The 20,484-nt window shown below is 39.3% G+C and overlaps 1 protein-coding gene across 3 annotated transcripts in view; it reads left to right on the top strand.

Annotated features, from left to right (window-relative positions):
- Positions 1–20,484, top strand: part of KCNJ3 (potassium inwardly rectifying channel subfamily J member 3) — a 194,047-nt gene that overhangs the window by 132,105 nt on the left and 41,458 nt on the right. Inside the window, exon 3 of one of the 3 annotated variants that reach the window (XM_070767790.1) lies at positions 6,655–6,715. The exons of the other annotated variants lie outside the window; for them this stretch is intronic. Within the exon in view, the coding sequence (XP_070623891.1) occupies positions 6,655–6,698 (44 nt within the window). The 3' untranslated portion in view covers positions 6,699–6,715. The remainder of the gene's footprint in view (positions 1–6,654; positions 6,716–20,484) is intronic. 3 annotated transcript variants of the gene reach the window in all.

Here is a 20,484-nt window from a genome sequence, read left to right as displayed (position 1 = left end):
GGGATCTTTTGAAGGAGGTCACCATTATCTTCATACCTCTACCATGCTTTGGCCCCAGGTAAATAGCAGGGAAGGAACACAGCTCCACCCATCAACAGAAAATTGGATTAAAGATTTACTGAATATCAGTTCAGTTCAGTTTCTCAGTCCAGCCAACTCTGCCACCCCATGGACTGCAGCATGCCAACCCTCCCAGTCCATCACCAACTCCCAGAGTTTACTCAAACTCATGCCCGTTGAGTCAATGATGCCATCCAGCCATCTCATCCTCTGTCGTCCCCTTCTCCTCCCACCTTCAATCTTTCCCAGCATCAGGGTCTTTTCAAATGAGTCAGCTCTTTGCATCAGGTGGCCAAAGTATTGGATTTTCAGCTTCAACATCAGTCCTTTCAATGAACACCCAGGGCTGATCTCCCTTAGGATGGACTGGTTGGATCTCCTTGCAGTCCAAGGAACTCTCAAGAGTCTTCTCCAACACCACAGTTAAAAGCATCAACTCTTCGGCACTCAGCTTTCTTTATAGTCCAACTCTCACATTCATACATGACTACTGAAAAGCCATAGCCTTGATGAGATGGACCTTTGTTGGCAAAATAATGTCTCTGCTTTTTAATATGCTGTCTAGGTTGGTCATAACTTTTCTTCCAAGGAGTAAGCGTCTTTTAATTTCATGGCTGCAGTCACCATCTGCAGTCATTTTGGAGCCCAAAAAATAAAGTCTGCTTACTGAGCATGAAGCCACACATCAGAACAAGATCCAGTTGCCCCTTCAGTCAGTCTCTCCCATCATAAGCCTCTTAACCTTCTCCAGAAGTGGGAAGACAGACAGAAGACCACAGTCATAGAGAACTAACCAATCTAATCAAATGGACCACAGCCTTGTCTAACTCAACGAAACTATGAGCCATGCTGTGTAGTGCTACCCAAGACGAACAGGTCATGGTGGAGAGGTCTGACAGAATGTGGTCCACTGGAGAAGGGAATGACAAACCATTTCAGTATTCTTGCCTTGAGAACCCCATAAACAGAATGAAAAGGCAAAAAGATAGGATACTAAAAGATGAACTCCCCAGGTCATGAACATAGGTGCCCAATATGTTGCTGCATCAGTGGAGAAATAACTGGAGAAAGAATGAAGAGATGGAGCCAAAGCAAAAACACCACCCAGTTGTGGATGTGACTGATGATGGAAGCAAGGTCAATGCTGTAAAGAGCAATATTGCACAGGAAATTGAAATGTTAGGTCCATGGCAAATTGGAAGTGGTCAAAGAGCAGATGGCAAGAGTGAATGTTGACATTTTAGGAATCACCAAACTAAAATGGACTGGAATGGGTGAATTTAACTCAGATGACCATTATATCTACTACTGCGGGCAGGAATCCCTTAGGAGAAATGGGGTAGCCATCATGGTCAACAAAAGAGTCCAAAATGCAGTACTTAGATGCAATCTCAAAAACGACAGAATGATTTCTGTTCGTTTCCAAGGCAAACCATTCAATATCACAGTAATCCAAGTCTATGCCCCAACCAGTAACACTGAAGAAGCTGAAGTTGAACGATTCTATGAAGACCTACAAGACCTTTTAGAACTAACACCGAAAAAAGATGTCCTTTTCATTACAGGGGACTGGAATGCAAAAGTAGGAAGTCAAGAAACACCTGGAGTAACAGGCAAATTTGGCCTTCGAGTACATATTAAGCAGGGCAAAGGCTAATAGAGTTTTGCCAAGAGAATGCATTGGTCATAGCAAACACCCTCTTCCAACAACACAAGAGAAGACTCTACACATGGACATCACCAGATGGTCAACACTGAAATCAGATTGATTATATTCTTTGCAGCCAAAGATGGAGAACCTCTATACAGTCAGCGAAACAAGACCAGGAGCTGACTGTGGCTCAGATCATGAACTCCTTATTGCCAAATTTAGACTTAAATTGAAGAAAGTACGGAAAACCACTAGATCATTCAGCTATGACCTAAATCAAATTCCTTATGACTATACAGTGGAAGTGAGAAATAGATTTAAGGCACTAAATCTGATAGAGTACTTGATGAACTATGGATGGAGGTTCATAACATTGTACAGGAGACAAGGATCAAGACCATCACCAAGAAAAGAAACGCAAAAAAGCCAAATGGCTGTCTGAGGAGGCCTTACAAATAACTGCGAAAAGAAGAGAAATGAAAAGCAAAGAGAAAAGAAAAGATATAACCATCTGAATGCAGAGTTCCAAGGAATAGCAAGGAGAAATAAGAAAGCCTTCCTCAGTGATCAGTGCAAAAAAATAGATGAAAACAATAGAATGAGAAAGACTAGAGATCTCTTCAGAAAAATTAGAGATACCAAGGGAACAGTTCATGCAAAGATGGGCTCAATAAAGGACAGAAATGGTATGGACCTAACAGAAGCAGAAGATATTAAGAAGAGATGGCAAGAATACACAGAAGAACTGTACAAAAAAGATGTTCATGACGCATATAATAATGATGGTGTAATCACTCACCTAGAGCCATACATCCTGGAATATGAAGTCAAGTGGGCTTTAGGAAGCATCACTATGAACAAAGCTAGTGGAGGTGATGGAATCCCAGTTGAGCTATTTCAAATCCTAAAAGATGATGCTGTGAAAGTGCTGCAGTCAATATGCCAGCAAATTTGGAAAACTCAGCAGTGGCCACAGGACTGGAAATGGTCAGTGTTCATTCCAATCCCTAAGAAAGGCAATGCCAAAGAATGCTCAAACTACTGCACAATTGTACTCATCTCACATGCTAGCAAAGTAAGGCTTAAAATTGTCCAAGCCAGGCTTCAAGCATACATGAACCATGACTTCCATATGTTCAAGCTGGTTTTAGAAAAGGCAGAGGAACCAGAGATCAAATTGCCAACATTCATTGGATCATCAAAAAAGCAGCAGAGTTCCAGGAAAATATCTATTACTGCTTTAATGACTATGCCAAAGCATTTGACGATGTGGATCACAGTAAACTGTGGAAAATTCTGAAAGAGATGGGAATACCAGACCACCTGATCTGCCTCTTGAGAAATCTGTATGCAGATCAAGAAGCAACGGTTAGAACTGGACATGAGCAACAGACAGGTTCCAAATAGGAAAAGGAGTACGTCAAGGCTGTATATTGTCACCCTTCTTATTTAACTTATATTCAGAGTACATCATGAGAAATGCTGGGCTGGATGAAGCAGAAGCTGGAATCAAGATTGCCCGGAGAAATATCAAAAACCTCAGGTATGTAGATGAAACCACCCTTATGGCAGAAAGTGAAGGAAAACTAAAGAACCTCTTGAAAGTGAAAGAGGAGAGTGAAAAAGTTGGCTTAAAACTCAACCTTCAGAAAACGAAGATCATGGCATCCGGTCCCATCACTTCATGGGAAATAGATGGGGAAACAGTGGATACAGTGGCAGACTTTATTTTGGGGGGCTCCAAAATCACTGCAGATGGTGATTGGAGCCATGAAATTAAAAGACGCTTACTCCTTGGAAGGAAAGTTATGACCAACCTAGATAGCATATTGAAAAGCAGAGACGTTACTTTGCCAACAAAGGTCCATCTAGTAAAGGCTATGGTTTTTCCAGTGGTCATGTATGGATGTGAGAGTTGGACTGTGAAGAAAGCTGAGTGCCGAAGAATTGATGGTTTTGAACTGTGGTGTTGGAGAAGACTCTTGAGAGTCCCTTGGACTGCAAGGAGATCCAACCAGTCCATTCTGAAAGAGATCAGTCCTGGGTGTTCATTGGAAGGAATGCTGCTAAAGCTGAAACTCCAGTACTTTGGCCACCTCATGTGAAGAGTTGACTCATTGGAAAAGACTCTGATGCTGGGAGAGATTGGGGGCAGGAGGAGAAGGGGGTGACAGAGGATGAGATGGCTGGATGGCATCACTGACTCCATGGACATGAGTTTGAGTGAACTCCGGGAGATGGTGATAGACAGGGAGGCCTGGCGTGCTGTGATTCCTGGGGTCACAAAGAGTCAGACATGGTGGAGCAACTGAACTGAACTGAACTGAACTGAATATTCCATTATACATGTACTACATCTTTATCCATTCATCTGTTGATTAACATTTCAGTTGCTTCCTAGTCTTGGATATTGTAAATAGTGCTCCAGTGAACACTGGGCACATGTACCATTTTGAATTGTGTTTTTTTTCTGGGTATATGCTCTGGAATGGATTGCTGGGTCATATGGTAGTTCTATTTAGTTTTTTAAGGAACCTCCATACTGTTCTCTGTAGTGATTGTATCAAATTACATACCTACCAACAGTGTAAGAGGATTCCCTTTGCTTCACAGCCCCTCCAGCATTTATTGTTTGTAGATTTTTTAGTGATGGCCTTTGACCAGTGTGAGGTGATATTTCACTGTTATTTTGATTTACATTTCTCTCATAATTAGTGATATTGAGCATCTTTCCATGTGCCTTTTGGTCATCTATATGTCTTTGGAGAAATGTCTATTAGGTCTTCTGTCCATTTTTTGATTTTTTTTTTTTTATGGAGCTGTATGAGCTATTACTATATTTTGGAGATTAATCCCTTGCCAGTTGCATCATTTGCAAATATTTTCTCCCATTCTGTAAGCTGGCTTTTTATTTTGCTTATAGTTTCCTTTGCTGCACAGAAGTTTTTAATTAGATCCCTAATATAACATTATAAAATGACTATAATTCTAATTTAAAATAAATTAAAACAAGAAAATATAAAAATGGATCTGAAAAATAAGACAGGTGTATGAAGTGTTATAGGGAACAGAGGGTGATGCCTCTAAAGTGATTTCCTATGCTTTTATTCTTTGGGAGCTCTGCTAATGAAGAAGACAAGAATGTTTGGGGACAGTTTTCAAGTTTGTTTCAAGCCCTTCCATCACTTCCTTGGAGAGCAGCAGCTTTGTCTCCCTTTGGCCTCCATCAACTAACCATGAGCCCTTGCTCTACCACGTCTTGTCCGTTCTTGTCCCACTGCCATGAGTTGCTCCATGCTCCCGTTTCAGTATGTCCAGGAAAGAAGCAATTTTCAGGGTGCTTTGAGCTGTCTTAGTGAAAAAGGATATGAGAAGGAGAATTGCAGCTGTGCTACAAAGACTGGTGGAATTTCATCCAGTTCCCAGGTGGTGCAGTGGTAAAGAATCCACTAGCAAGTGCAGGAGATGTAAGAGACATGGGTTCAATCCCTTGGTTGGGAAGATCCCTTCGAGGAGGAAATGGCAACCCACTCCAGTGTTCTTGCCTGGAAAATCCCATGGACAGAGGAGCCTGGCGAACTACAGTCCATGCGGATCACACAAGAGTCGAACACAATTGATGGAGCATGTACAGTGGCTGCCACACTTAATAAGCCTGGAAGGAAGGTGTGGTCCCTGTTGTTTTAAGTTCTCTTTAAAATAAAAATTTTAAAACTACTAAAAACGTTCTTGGGTTTTAGATTGTTCCCTAGGTGTCAATTGTTGGGCAAAGGAAGTCTCACTCAGCAGCCTTTCTTACTAGTGACAATTAAGTAGAAAATTCTCTAAGAGGAAAAAGATTTAATTTACCAAAAATATCTTGAATCAACTTGAAATTTTAGGACCTATTCTAAGAGCATGACAAATATCACTGAGTGGGATTTATTTATTCCTTATATAAATGCCTATTGACTGAGTATTATACAAAAGAAAATTTGAATGTCATCACCCTCAATGAGAGGAATCAATATTAGAAGGGTGAAACTTTACTCAAATTGATCTCTTAATGCAATGGTGATCAAAAGCTCAGTACAACCAAACAGGCACTTATTTAATCAAGGAAATTTTGACAAACTGCCTTTTCATAGTGTGGGGCATACTGCACTTGTCCTATTTGTTAATTGAAAAAGAAGTGTAAGGACAAAAGGTAATATACATATATATATACACATATGTGTATATATATATGTATATATATGGTTTTTTAAATTTTTAAATTTTATTATTGGGGTATAATTGCTTTACAATGTTGTATTAGTTTCTGCTATACAACAGAGTGAATAAGCTATATATATATATTTTTAATTTTAAATAAATGTTTAAAAAAATTCAGTCTAAGTTTTCCTAGTGTATTATAACCATTCTGTTGTGAAAGCCACAGAATCTTTTGAATTCTGTTAGAAATGAGAAACTTTCTGAAGTTGTTTCACATTTTTTGTAGGATATTGATTTCATGGTAAGCCAGTGATTCTGTCTCCATGGTACTCCCTTTTTTTCAGACTAAAGAATTTTTTGTTTTTAAACATTGACAGATCTGTTTTCTCATTCTTACAGGCACAGTACAACACTGGCAGTTGATTTGGGCTCTACAAAAGTTTGTTTTGATTTATTTGGTTCTCCCATAACCAGGTCAAGAGATATTAAAATAGTTTGTCTACAGATTATTTTGGTATATCATATGGCAATCAGATTGCCTGACATATGACATAGTCAGTGAATGAAGCTGGAAAAAGGGCAATAAAAGCTTCATTTTATAGATATTATGTATATTAATAATAATCAAAACTAAAGTTTATTGAGCACATTCTATGTGTCTCCTATATGGTTTTCATTCAGTGTCTCTGTTAATCCCAGCAATAGAGATAAGCTAGGTATTATTATTATTGTCATTTCTGTTTTTTCAGATGCGGGAATTGATGTTAGTAAGCAATTGAAGTTAACTTATTAACCCAGGATATATAGAGAGTAAGTATCTGGAATATACCCCTAAGCATTATTTTGAATGGCTAAAGAGTTTTTTTTTTTCATATATTTCGTGTCAGCAGGGGCTGCTGTCCCGTGTTTTTTGTTTTATTCCTAGCCTATGTGCCTTCATTAGTAACCAGCTCGCAGCCGTGCCCCACTTTCTTTCTACCTGGCACAGCAGTCTTTTCCAAATGCAAACCTCAAGCCTCTACTTGAAGATTACTAGATAGGAACCTACCATCCATGAAGTCTGTTTTTGAAGAGCAGGATATCCATGTCTCATGAGATCTGCTCTACTTTTTTTTCAGAATCATAGATTGGAGTTGTGTTTCCATTTTCTGATTCCACATTCTATTTGACAGAGTTTTCTTCTATTAGGATCCAAATTTAACTCCAGTTTTCCCTTTTCCTTACCTGGTTTTGCCTACTTCAGTGACTGCTGATAAGAGCATAGCTTTATATAGATATGATGATATGCCACTGTTCAAGGTAAATTTATTGTTTGGGGTCAGTTTTATGACTATCTTGGCAAAATATGAAATAAAATATGTTAAATGTTGGCATCATCCAGTAAATTGAAACAGATTTCACTGTAGAAACTGAAATATGAAAAAAATTGTTATTGATCTTATCAATTCAACCTTTTTACCCTAAGAACAAAATGTTAGAAATGGGGGAGATTTTGAGTTACAAATGCTAATGGTGTCAACTGGCACCTTCCTCACCTATGAAGAACTATACATTATACCCTACTGCATCAGAGATAAATGCATTGTCCATGTAATAATATGTTTCAAAATTGGGTTTACATGCCCCAGATAAATTGTCAAAACTCACAGCACATATAAAAATGCATATATTAATCAACTTCTTGTGGTGTCTACAGAGTTGCCACTCACTGCACACTTACTATTATTCTCTCTAAATGGTGTCACCAATTCCAATCTGCACACATTTTCTCCTGTCTTGTTTCTTCCTCAAAATTTATGCCAAGATTATTACCTGATACACACATGTTTTAAGAAGAGATAGCTTTTCTTTTTAAAAGAGATAACTTTTCTTTTTAAACTAATTTTGGTGATTTCTCTTGGTTTTAAGTACTTAAGTAACTTTTGGCATTGATGACATATCTCCATTCCTAGGGGACAAATATCATTTTATGAATTATTAGCAACATTTTCAAATATATCATTCTTAATATAATATATAGGTATAGCAATAGTATGGCTTCCCGGGTGGTGCTAATGGTAAAGAACATGCATGCCAATGCAAGAGACACCAGAGATGCAGGCTCGATTTTCTGGCTCAGGAAGACTGTCTGGAGTAGGGAATGGTAATCCACTCCAGTATACTTGCCTGGAGAATCCCATGGACAGAAGAGCCTGACAAACTAAAGTCCATAGGGTTGCAAAGAGTTGGACATGACAAGTAACTTCACACACACACACACACAATAATAGTACAAGTCGTGGTGTACAATAATAGTACAGGTCATGGTGAAATTGTATATAAAAATGAAGTATTTTAAAGGAGGAGATCACAATATAGTAAGCTAATAAAATGATTTTTGCTCACTTTTTGGTCTTTTTCTTTTATAATTTAATCTCAGTAGAAATGCTTTACAGGGCCTTTGGGTGAAAAATATATAATCAGTAATGTTATGTACATTATTGTGAAAGGTGACCACCCAGGAACATTTTAAGATCTTTGTCAAATCCTAGGAATACAGTGGTAACAAAAGGATTTATTGTAAACCAGGCAATTTAACAAAGTACTTTTAGAGCCAGATAGCAATTCTAGAAAAGATCACAGCCATAAATAGGTAAGACAGTTAAAAGCAGGCACCGTGACTTCCACAGAGACAAGGCTGGTGTATTTATGGCATGTTGAATGTGCAGGAATAGCTGCCGTAGCCCCAGTAGTTAGATAGGAAAGTAGAGTTGCCTAATTTGTTTGACTTTTATTCAATATAAACATTTCCTTTAGAGTCATGTCTGTGTGTGTGCTCAGTTGCTCAGTCGTATTCAACTCTTTGCAACCCCATGGTCTTTTAGCCCACTAGGTTCCTCTGTCCATGAAATTTTCCAGGCAAGAATACTGGAGTGGGTTGCCATTTGCTATCCCAGGAGATCTTCCCAACCCAGAGATTGAACCCTCATCTCTTGCATCTCCTGCATTGGCAGGCAGATTTTTTTCCCACTGTGCCACCTATATAGAAGCCATGTTTCTATATAATTATTCTTCTATATTCTTGTTTTCATTCTGCTTAAGGAAAAGGTCCTCCTTAGCTTCTTAAATATATGTTTTGAATATAACTCAGTCCTAAAGAGGTGAACATGTATGGTTATTAATTCTGTTGTAGAAAATTCTCAGGAATTTAACAAGTATCAACAGCTAATTCTGTTCCAAAGAACTATATTAATAATCGGTATTAACAAATAGATTTTGTGGATTTTATTCAATTCTTTACCTCTTTTTGTTTACTAAAACTGCCTTAGACATTAATATTGATTGTAGAGTCAGCTTTCAACAGTGTCCTTCTCTGTAATTTAATTATAGACTTATTATACATGACCTTGTTCACCAGAAAGAATCAAAGTTGAATAGATGGAAAATGTGTGAGTCAACCCAGTTTTGTCCTTATGTACTTAAGCGTAGGTGTATATGAAGCCCTCCTGGGATTTGATTGGCTATAGATCCCCTTCCTGTCTTCCGTATATCCTTCCTCCAATTTATGAGGTTCACATGACAGTCTCCCTGACTCCATTCTTAATATTCATTGCCTCGCATTTTGCCCTGCAGTCATGGTGGACTCTCACCCTGCCCCCGCAACTACAGTTGTTTATAATTGCCATCTTTACACCCACCCAGGACCTTTGCATTCATGGTCCTTTTGATGAACCCCGGTTCTGCCAGATGTTTTCATGGTTTCCGTTGCTTACTTTATTTACACATCTGCCCATCAGGGAGTTATTTCTTGACACCTAACATATGGATGCCTGCTCCATTAGTCACACTGCTTTATTATTCCTTTCCTTGTGGCTCAGCTGGTAAAGAATCTCCCTGCAATTCAGGAGACTTGAGTTTGATCCCTGGTTTGGGAAGATCCCCTAGAGAAGGGAAAGGCCACCCAATCCAGTATTCTGGCCTGAAGAATTCCACTAAATATATAGTCCATGGGGTCACAAAGAGTTGGACACGACTGAGTGACTTTCACTTTCACTGTTATTCTTCAAAGAGCTTATTATTTTCTAGCATGATGTCATTCAGTTGTTTATCTTTTGTGTCCCTTTCCATTAGAATATATATTTCATGAGGGTGTTCCTTTGCCTGGTATATAGTACTTTCTTGAGATTATTTATAATAGAAATAATTAAGAATTAATATTTAATAATTAATAAAAATGTTTTTATGATAAATTTAGAATATTTTTAATGAAAAGGAATAACTAGTTAATGTAATCAAATAAAGAAAAATTCTAGAGTTGAGCTGTAGGAGTTGCTTGTATATTTTTGAGATTAGTTGTTTGTCCGTTGCTTCATTTGCTATTATTTTCTCCCATTCTGAAGGCTGCCTTTTCACCTTGCTAATAGTTTCCTTTGTTGTGCAGAAGCTTTTAAGTTTAATTAGGTCCCATTTGTTTATTTTTGCTTTTATTTCCAATGTTCTGGGAGGTGGGTCATAGAGGATCCTGCTGTGATGTATGTTGGAGAGTGTTTTGCCTATGTTCTCCTCTAGGAGTTTCATAGTTTCTGGTCTTATGTTTAGATCTTTAATCCATTTTGAGTTTATTTTTGTGTAAGGTGTTAGAAAGTGTTCTAGTTTCATTCTTTTACAAGTGGTTGACCAGTTTTCCCAGCACCACTTGTTAAAGAGATTGTCTTTTCTCCATTGTATATTCTTGCCTCCTTTGTCAAAGATAAGGTGTCCATATGTGCATGGATTTATCTCTGGGCTTTCTATTTTGTTCCATTAATCAATATTTCTGTCTTTGTGCCAGTACCATACTGTCTTGATAACTGTGGCTTTGTAATAGAGCCTGAAGTCAGGTAGGTTGATTCCTCCAGTTCCATTCTTCTTTCTCAAGATCGCTTTGGCTATTCGAGGTTTTTTGTATTTCCATACAAATTGTGAAATTATTTGTTCTAGCTCTGTGAAGAATACCGTTGGTAGCTTGATAGGGATTGCATTGAATCTATAAATTGCTTTGGGTAGTATACTCATTTTCACTATATTGATTCTTCCAATCCAAGAACATGGTATATTTCGCCATCTATTAGTGTCCTCTTTGATTTCTTTCACCAGTGTTTTATAGTTTTCTACATATAGGTCTTTAGTTTCTTTAGGTAGATATATTCCTAAGTATTTTATTCTTTCCGTTGCAATGGTGAATGGAATTGTTTCCTTAATTTCTCTTTCAGTTTTCTCATTATTAGTGTATGGGAATGCAAGGGATTTCTGTGTGTTGATTTTATATCCTGCAAATTTACTATAATCATTGATTAGTTCTAGTAATTTTCTGGTGGAGTCTTTAGGGTTTTCTATGTAGAGGATCATGTCATCTGCAAATAGTGAGAGTTTTACTTCTTCTTTTCCAATTTGGATTCCTTTTATTTCTTTTTCTGCTCTGATTGCTGTGGCCAAAACTTCCAAAAAATAAATGACCCAATCAAAAAATGGGCCAAAGAACTAAATAGACATTTCTCCCAAGAAGACGTACAGATGGCTAACAAACACATGAAAAGATGCTCAACATCACTCATTATCAGAGAAATGCAAATCAAAACCACTATGAGGTACCATTTCACACCAGTCAGAATGGCTGCGATCCAAAAGTCTACAAGCAATAAATGCTGGAGAGGGTGTGGAGAAAAGGGAACCCTCTTACACTGTTGGTGGGAATGCAAACTAGTACAGCCACTATGGAGAACAGTGTGGAGATTCCTTAAAAAACTGGAAATAGAACTGCCTTATGATCCAGCAATCCCACTGCTGGGCATACACACTGAGGAAACCAGAAGGGAAAGAGACACGTGTACCCCAATGTTCATTGCAGCACTGTTTATAATAGCCAGGACGTGGAAGCAACCTAGATGCCCATCAGCAGATGAATGGGTAAGAAAGCTGTGGTACATATACAGAATGGAGTATTACTCAGCCATTAAAAAGAATACATTTGAGTCAGTTCTAATGAGATGGATGAAACTGGAACCTATTATACAGAGTGAAGTAAGCCAGAAAGAAAAACACCAATATAGTATACTAACGCATATATATGGAATTTAGAAAGATGGTAACAATAACCCTGTGTACGAGACAGCAAAAGAGACACCGATGTATAGATCAGTCTTATGGACTCTGTGGGAGAGGGAGAGGGTGGGGAGATTTGGGAAAATAGCATTGAAACATGTATAATATCATGTATGAAACGAGTCGCCAGTCCAGGTTCGATGCATGGTACTGGATGCTTGGGGCTGGTGCACTGGGACGACCCAGAAGGAGGGTAGGGGAGGGAGGTGGGAGGAGGGTTCATGATGGGGAACGTGGGTATACCTGTGGCAGATTCATTTCGATATTTGGCAAAACTAATACAATATTGTAAAGTTTAAAAATAAAATAAATTTTAAAAAAATAAAAAAGAAAAGGAAAAAAAAAAGAAAAATTCTATATAAAAGCTACACTGAGTAAAAATTGCTGTACATCATACTGTGCAAAAGGGAATATTGATTATTGGGAATTGATCAGAATTTTTTAAAAGTTGTGCATGTAAGAAAATAGTTTTCAACTACAGTATGATTATCACTGGCTCAGAAGAAAATATATTAGTTGTTTTTAGTTTTGACTTGTTTTTTACTTTTCCCTTCATCTGTGTTGCATTTTGGAGCTTGCTATCTTTATGTATAAGTTCAGTTCAGTCGCTCAGTTGTGTCCCCGACTCTTTGCGACCCCATGAATCACAGCACGCCAGGCCTCCCTGTCCATCGCCAACTCCCGGAGTTCATTCAGACTCACGTCCATCGAGTCAGTGATGCCATCCAGCCATCTCATCCTCTGTCTTCCCCTTTTCCTCCTGCCCCAATCCCTCCCAGCATCAGAGTCTTTTCCAGTGAATCAACTCTTCGCATGAGGTGCCAAAGTACTGGAGTTTCAGCTTTAGCAGCATTCCTTCCAAAGAAATCCCAGGGCTGATCTCCTTTAGAATGGACTGGTTGGATCTGCTTGCAGTCCAAGGGACTCTCAAGAGTCTTCTCCAACACCACAGTTCAAAAGCATCAATTCTTTGGTGCTCAGCTTTCTTCACAGTCTAACTCTCACATCCATACATGACCACAGGAAAAACCATAGCCTTGACTAGACGGACCTTTGTTGGCAAAGTAGTGTCTCTGCTTTTGAATATGCTATCTAGGTTGGTCATAACTTTCCTTCCAAGGAGTAAGCGTCTTTTAATTTCATGGCTGCAGTCACCATGTGCAGTGATTTTGGAGCCCAGAAAAATAGTCTGATACTGTTTCCACTATTTCCCATGAAGTGATGGGACTGAATGCCATGATCTTCGTTTTCTGAATGTTGAGCTTTAAGCCAACTTTTTCACTCTCCACTTTCACTCTCATCAAGAGGCTTTTTAGTTCCTCTTCACTTTCTGCCATAAGGGTGGTGTCATCTGCATATTTGAGGTTATTGATATTTCTCCCGGAAATCTTGATTCCAGCCTGTGCTTCTTCCAGCCCAGTGTTTCTCACGCTGTACTCTGCATATAAGTTAAATAAGTAGGGTGACAATATACAGCCTTGACGTACTCCTTTTCCTATTTGGAACCAGTCTGTTGTTCCATATCCAGTTCTAACTGTTGCTTCCTGACCTGCATACAGCTTTCTCAAGAGGCAGATCAGGTGGTCTGGTATTCCCATCTCTTTCAGAATTTTCCAGTTTATTGTGATCCACACAGTCAAAGGCTTTGGCATAGTCAATAAAGCAGAAATAGATGTTTTTCTGGAAGTCTCTTGCTGTTTCCATGATCCAGCGGATGTTGGCAATTTGATCTCTGGTTCCTCTGCCTATTCTAGAACCAGCTTGAACATCTGGAAGTTTACGGTTCACATATTGCTGAAGCCTGGCTTGGAGAATTTTGAGCGTTACTTTACTAGCGTGTGAGATGAGTACAACTGTGCGGTAGTCTGAGCATTCTTTGGCATTGCCTTTCTTTGGGATTGGAATGCAAACTGACCTTTTCCAGTCCTGTGGCCACTGCTGAGTTTTCCAAATTTGCTGGCATTTTTAGTGCAGCACTTTCACAGCATCATCTTTCAGGATTTGAAATAGCTCAACTGGAATTCCATCACCTGCACTAGCTTTGTTCGTAGTGATGCTTTCTAAGGCCCACTTGACTTCACATTCCAGGATGTCTGGCTCTAGGTGAGTGATCACACCATTGTAATTATCTTGGTCTTGAAGATCTTTTTTGTACAGTTCTTCTGTGTATTCCTGTCACCTCTTCTTAATATGTACTGCTTCTGTTAGGTCCATACCATTTCTGTCCTTTATCGAGGCCATATTTGCATGAAATGTTCCCTTGGTATCTCTAATTTTCTTGAAGAGACCTCTAGTCTTTCCCATTCTGTTGTTTTCCTCTATTTCTTTGCATTGGTCACTGGGGAAAGCTTTCTTATCTCTCCTTGCTATTCTTTGGAACTCTGCATTCAGATGCTTATATCTTTCCTTTTCTCCTTTGCTTTTTGCTTCTCTTCTTTTCACAGCTATTTGTAAGGCCTCCTCAGACAGCCATGTTGCTTTTCTGCATTTCTTTTCCATGGGGATGGTCCTGATCCCTGTCTCCTGTACAATGTCACGAACCTCATTCCATAGTTCATCATAGCACTCTATCTATCAGATCTAGGCCCTTAAATCTATTTCTCACTTCCACTGTATAATCATAAGGGATTTTATTTAGGTCATACCCGAATGGTCTAGTGTTTTTCCCTACTTTTTTCAATTTCAGTCTGAATTGTCTATAAGGCGTTAATGATCTGAGCCACAGTCAGTTCCTGGTCTTTTTTTTGTTGACTGTATAGAGCTTCTCCATCTTTGGCTGCAAAGAATATAATAAATCTGATTTTGGTGTTGACCATCTGGTGATGTCCATGTGTAGAGTCTTCTCTTGTGTTGTTGGAAGAGGGTGTTTGCTATGACCAGTGCATTTTCTTGGCAAAACTCTATTAGCCTTTGCCCTGCTTCATTCCGTATTCCAAGGCCAAATTTGCCTGTTACTCCAGGTGTTTCTTGACTTCCTACTTTTGCATTCCAGTCCCCTGTAATGAAAAGGACATCTTTTTTGGGTGTTAGTTCTAAAAGGTCTTGTTAGGTCTTCATAGAATCGTTCAACCACAGCTTCTTCAGCATTACTGGTTGGGGCATAGGCTTGGATTACTGTGATATTGAATGGTTTGCCTTGGAAACGAGTAGAAATCATTCTGTCGTTTTTGAGATTGCATCTAAGTACTGCATTTCGGACTCTTTTGTTGACCATGATGGCTACTCCATTTCTCCTAAGGGACTCCTGCCCACAGTAGTAGATACAATGGTCATCTGAGTTAAATTCACCCATTCCAGTCCATTTTAGTTTTCTGATTCCTAGCATGTCGACGTTCACTCTTGCCATCTGCTGTTTGACCACTTCCAATTTCCCTTGATGCAATGACCTGACATTCCAGGTTCCTATGCAATATTGCTCTTTACAGCATCGGCCCTTGCTTCTATCACCAGTCACATCCACAACTGGGTATTGTTTTTGCTTTGGCTCCATCCCTTCATTCTTTCTGGAGTTATTTCTTCACTGATCTCCAGTAGCATATTGGGCCCCTACTGACCTGGGGAGTTCCTTTTTCAGCATCCTATCATTTTGTCTTTTCATACTGTTCATGGGGTTCTCAAGGCAAGAATACTGAAGTGGTTTGCCATTCCCTTCTCCAGTGGACCACATTCTGTCAGACTTTTCCACCTTAAGTCGCTTATCTTGGGTGACCCCACAGGACATGGCTTAATTTCATTGAGTTAGACAAGGCTGTGGTCCTAGTGTGATTCGATTGACTAGTTTTCTGTGATTATGGTTTCAGTGTGTCTGCCATCTGATGCCCTCTTGCAACACCTACTGTCTTATTTGCGTTTCTCTTACCTTGGATGTGGGATATCTCTTCATGGCTGCTGCAGCAAAGCACAGTCATTGTTCCTTACCTTGGACGAGGGGTATCTCCTCACTGCTGCCCCTCCTGACCTTGAACATGGAATAGCTCCTCTAGGCCCTCCTGTGCCCGCGCAGCCATCGCTCCTTGGATGCGGGGTTGCTTGTCTTGGCCGCCGCCCCTGGCCTCGGGCGTGGGGTAGCTCCTCCTGGCCACTGCCCCTGACCTCAGACATGGGGTAACTCCTCTTGTCTGCTCCTGTGCTGTCGCAGCCTGGCACTCTCGGCCGCTGCCCCTGACTTCGGACATTGGGTAGCTCCTCTCGGCTGCCACCCCTGACCTCGGACGTGGGGTAGCTCCTCCCCGCCCCTGCCCCTGACCTCGGATGTGGGGTAGCTCCTCTCGGCCATTCCTGCACCGTCGCAGCCTGGCACTCTCGGCCACTGCCTCTGACCTCGGACATGGGGTAATTCCTCTTGGCCGCCGCGCCTCGGGAATGGGGTCCTCCTGGTTTCTGCCCCCGATCTCGGACGTGGGGTAGTTCCTCTTGGCTGTGCTCTGTGCGCCATCGCAGCTGCCCGTGCTCTGTGCGCCGTCGATACAAATATAGATATATACTAACATATACATATGTCTATCCCTCTATCTACTTACCTATCTATCATCTATCTATCTCACACAATTTGGTGTTTGGATAAATGAGAGTCTTAAGCCAAAAGAGATCAGATTAGAGTTGGGGAAGAAAAGCACATCCACAAATATCATTCAGTATGTGTGAACTGTTACAAACCTAAAAGCACTAAAAATTGACTATAAAAAATTATATCTGTTATTTAATAAATGTAAATGGATATGTATTGATTGACAGTATTCTTTATAACTTTGGGTTATAAGATGATAGAAAAGTATGAATACATCAGCAAATGTTTTTGTAAATAACCTACCATTAAACTTGCAGTTTATGGAAGTTTTGAAAAACTTCCATGAAGTGACATTTTCATATGTGTGAATAATTATTCTGTAGATATATTCTGATATATGGTTTTAAAGTGTAGTTCAGAGTTAGTTCTTTTATACGTATTGCAGTTTCTCATTGACCTTTACTTTAGTCACTAATAATAGTTTCATATCTTAAAGATAAAGCCTTATGAGAGATTTTAAACAACTCAGGACTTTGTTTTTGTTCTCCTGACAAGTCATTTAGCCCTGAGGCATTATGTCATATCTATGCATGTCCTCAGCTATAAAAGTGACTAATGTGAGAAAAAAACAGAACACCTATTACAGTCATTTTAGTGCATTAATTGCATTCAAGATACAATCTTTTTCTTCCCCCAGATAATAAGAACTCATGTTTGGATTTCTTCCCATTTACTGCATATTCCTTTTTCATTCTAATAATAACCTGCAATCTGCAGCCTTAATCATGATAAGCAGTCTCAAATCACTTTATCTCATCACAGTGTTGGATAAACACTTCTGATTTAAATTTCAATAATTCTGCATTAGCAGTGCTGATATGAGCCTTAGATGACTGATGGAAATTCTGCACAGAGATTACTTAGTAATTATTGGTTTCATTGAGGTTTACATTAGAGCTATAGTTAGTGCAGTGCCAGTAACCCAAGCCCCAGAGAGCAAGCCAGGCCAAGCTTGCATGATCACTGCTGTTCACCTATTAACTGTGTCATAAAAAATGAAATTAAAGTCTCTACAGGGTGATCAAGCTGTCTAAAAATCTTACAGAATTTTAGAATCATGGACATTTAAAGATGAGACAGTTCTATTACATTATCTAATCAACCTCCCACCCCTATCTTCCTCCTGAGGGACTGTTCTCTTACTGCCATTTTTGATGATTTTGTCTAATCTATTTGAAGTGATTTGGTTCTTAAGACTTCGATACTTTCCCCAGGAGAACTTTCCCTGCTCTAATAGATTTCCTTATTGGGAAGTGCTTTTTAATTGCTAAATCTCCCCCCTTTAATTTCATGCTATTGTCTTATTTTTTTAACCTTTGTTTTACTCTCTGGTTGTTTCTGTACTTTATATTCAATCCACATCTCAAACAAGTTTTACATTTATCCTATTGGGGTTCAGAAAATGGGCAATAAGAAAACTCACAAAAAGTAAAACCTAGTTAACCAGTCATATTTATTCATCAACTAAGAAATTCTCTTATTTAATATGTCTGTTGGAGACTGAGCTAATCATTTTTCTGTAATTGTTTCTCCCTTCATGTTCCTAGATTAAAACACTGAGCCACACTTGGTCATTCAGAGATGTTTGTCCCCTCACCCTTGGTGGTGGTGGGAGAGTCAGAACAAATATTCCATTGATATGTGCTGTGGTCTGGATTGTTCAGTTGCTCAGTCATATCCAACTCTTTGTGACCCCTTGGACTGTAGTCCACCAGGCTCCTCTGTCCATGGGATTTTTCAGGCAAGAATACTGGAGTGGGTTGCCATTCCCTCTTCCAGGGCATGTTCCCATCCCAAGGATTGAACCCACGTCTCCTGTTTCTCCTGCATTGGCAGGCAAATTCTGTACCACTTAGCCACTTGGGAAGCCCCATGGACTGAATTTTAACCCTCTAAGTTCATTTGTTGAAGCCCTGAACCCCAAGGTGACTACATTTGGAGGATCTTTATGAGGTAATTAAGGTTAAAATGAGGTCCTGAAGGGTTGGACCCTAATCCAATAGGATTGGTGGCTTCATAAGAAGAGGAAAAGAGACATTTCTCTCTCTCTGTCTCTCTCTTTCTCCCCATCTCCACTCACCCGTACAGAGAAAAGGCTATGTGAGGTCTTATCAAGAAGGTGACTGTGTGCAAGCCAGGACGAGAGCTTTCCCCAGGATTTGAATTGGCTGGTATCTTGATCTAGGACTTCCACCTTCAAGAGTTTTTAGAAAATAAACTTCTGTTGTTTAAGTCACCCCACCTGAAGTATTTTGTTGTGGCAACCCAACGGATGTGACTGATACATCTGACATTTTGTTTTTTGGAAGTTGGTAGTATGCTAGGAGTCGGACACGACTGAGCAACTTCACTTTCACTTTTCACTTTCATGCATTGGAGAAGGAAATGGCAACCCACTCCAGTATTCTTGCTTGGAGAATCCCAGGGACAGAGGAGCCTAGTGGGCTGCCATCTACGGGGTTGCAAAGAGTAGGACATGACTGAAACGACTTAGCAGCAGCAGCAGTGTTAATAAAAATCCTGTAGCACTTGTGTTTTAGTTACTAAAACTTTTCTTTATTATTAATATCTGTGAGATTCTCCTGCAGGCTCATAGTAGGCACAGACATTGCCAGGCAGTCCTCATTGGTCATAAGGCAGTTGTGGGATTCAATAGCATATATATAGCCAGTGACTGATGTGGGTCAGGGCTGAGTGAGCCCAGAACTCTGTTCTTATTGCATGACCAAGCAGAGGTTACAGAATATAAACCTTTTAAAAACTAACACAGATGTGGAAAGTATGTTATAATGAACTCCCATATACTTATCCCCAGATTCAACCCATATCAATGAAAAATCATCATGAATTTTCCTTTTCTCACTTCGTATAGAATTTTAAAAGTCAAATCCTTGGCACCATGACATTCATCTCTAATTACATCTGTATTTGTTTCTTTCAAAATATTTTGTTCTTCTACGTTCGTAATGCTATTATCGTACCTACAAAATTAAGTATATCTAAGATTGAATTCATCTTTGAATTTCCCAATTTGTCAGGAAGATCTCCTGGAGTAGGAACTAGCAACCCACTCCAATATTCTTGCCTGGGAAATCCCATGGACAGAGGAGTCTGGAGGGCTACAGTCCATGGTGTTGCAAAGAGTCCAACATGACTTGAGTGAATGCATACAGACACACACACACACACACACACAAGTTGTCTTAAAAAATGTCTCTTTGTAATTAAATGTCCAAATTGGGAAGCAAGGACACTGTGCACTTTGCATTTGTTGTATGTCACTCTTTCTTTTTAACTTTCAAATTTGAAATAATTTTAGTTATTTGAACATTGCAGATTTCAGTAAGTTGCAGAATAGCATTTACCCTCCTTCCTTCAATGTTACCATCTTGTATAACCATAGTTCAATGATCCAAGGGAAGAAGTTAGTATTGGTGCAGTATTATTAACTAAACTATACACTTTGTTTGAATTTCATCAGTTTCTCACTGATGTTTTTTACCCCCAGAATCCAAAGGGTCTCTTGTATATACAATCCAGTCTCCCACTCCCTTATCTCCAGTCACCTAATTAAAAACGCAAAACAATTAGTGGGCAGAATGTCTTACTTTCTAACCTTGTCTGCTTCCTCACGGTCTTACTAAATATGTACCTGCATCTATAGTTGTATTTTATGAGAATTGGAAGTGAAAGCCAAACATGTAATTGAATTTAGGTTTATCTTTTTGACAAAAATATTTCAAAGCTGATACTATGTAATTAATGTCATATCACATAGGGTACAGGTAATATCTGCTTGTTCCACTTTAGTGATGGAGACAGGTTGAGGGATGAAGGTGGTCCCAGACAGGTTGTTTTGTTGTTAATTTCCAATCAACTTTTTTCATGATTT

This window comes from Bos indicus, chromosome 2, assembly GCF_029378745.1.
Source record: "Bos indicus isolate NIAB-ARS_2022 breed Sahiwal x Tharparkar chromosome 2, NIAB-ARS_B.indTharparkar_mat_pri_1.0, whole genome shotgun sequence".
NCBI classification, from domain to species: Eukaryota; Metazoa; Chordata; class Mammalia; order Artiodactyla; family Bovidae; genus Bos; species Bos indicus.
This window is presented reverse-complemented; position numbering and strand designations above follow the sequence as displayed.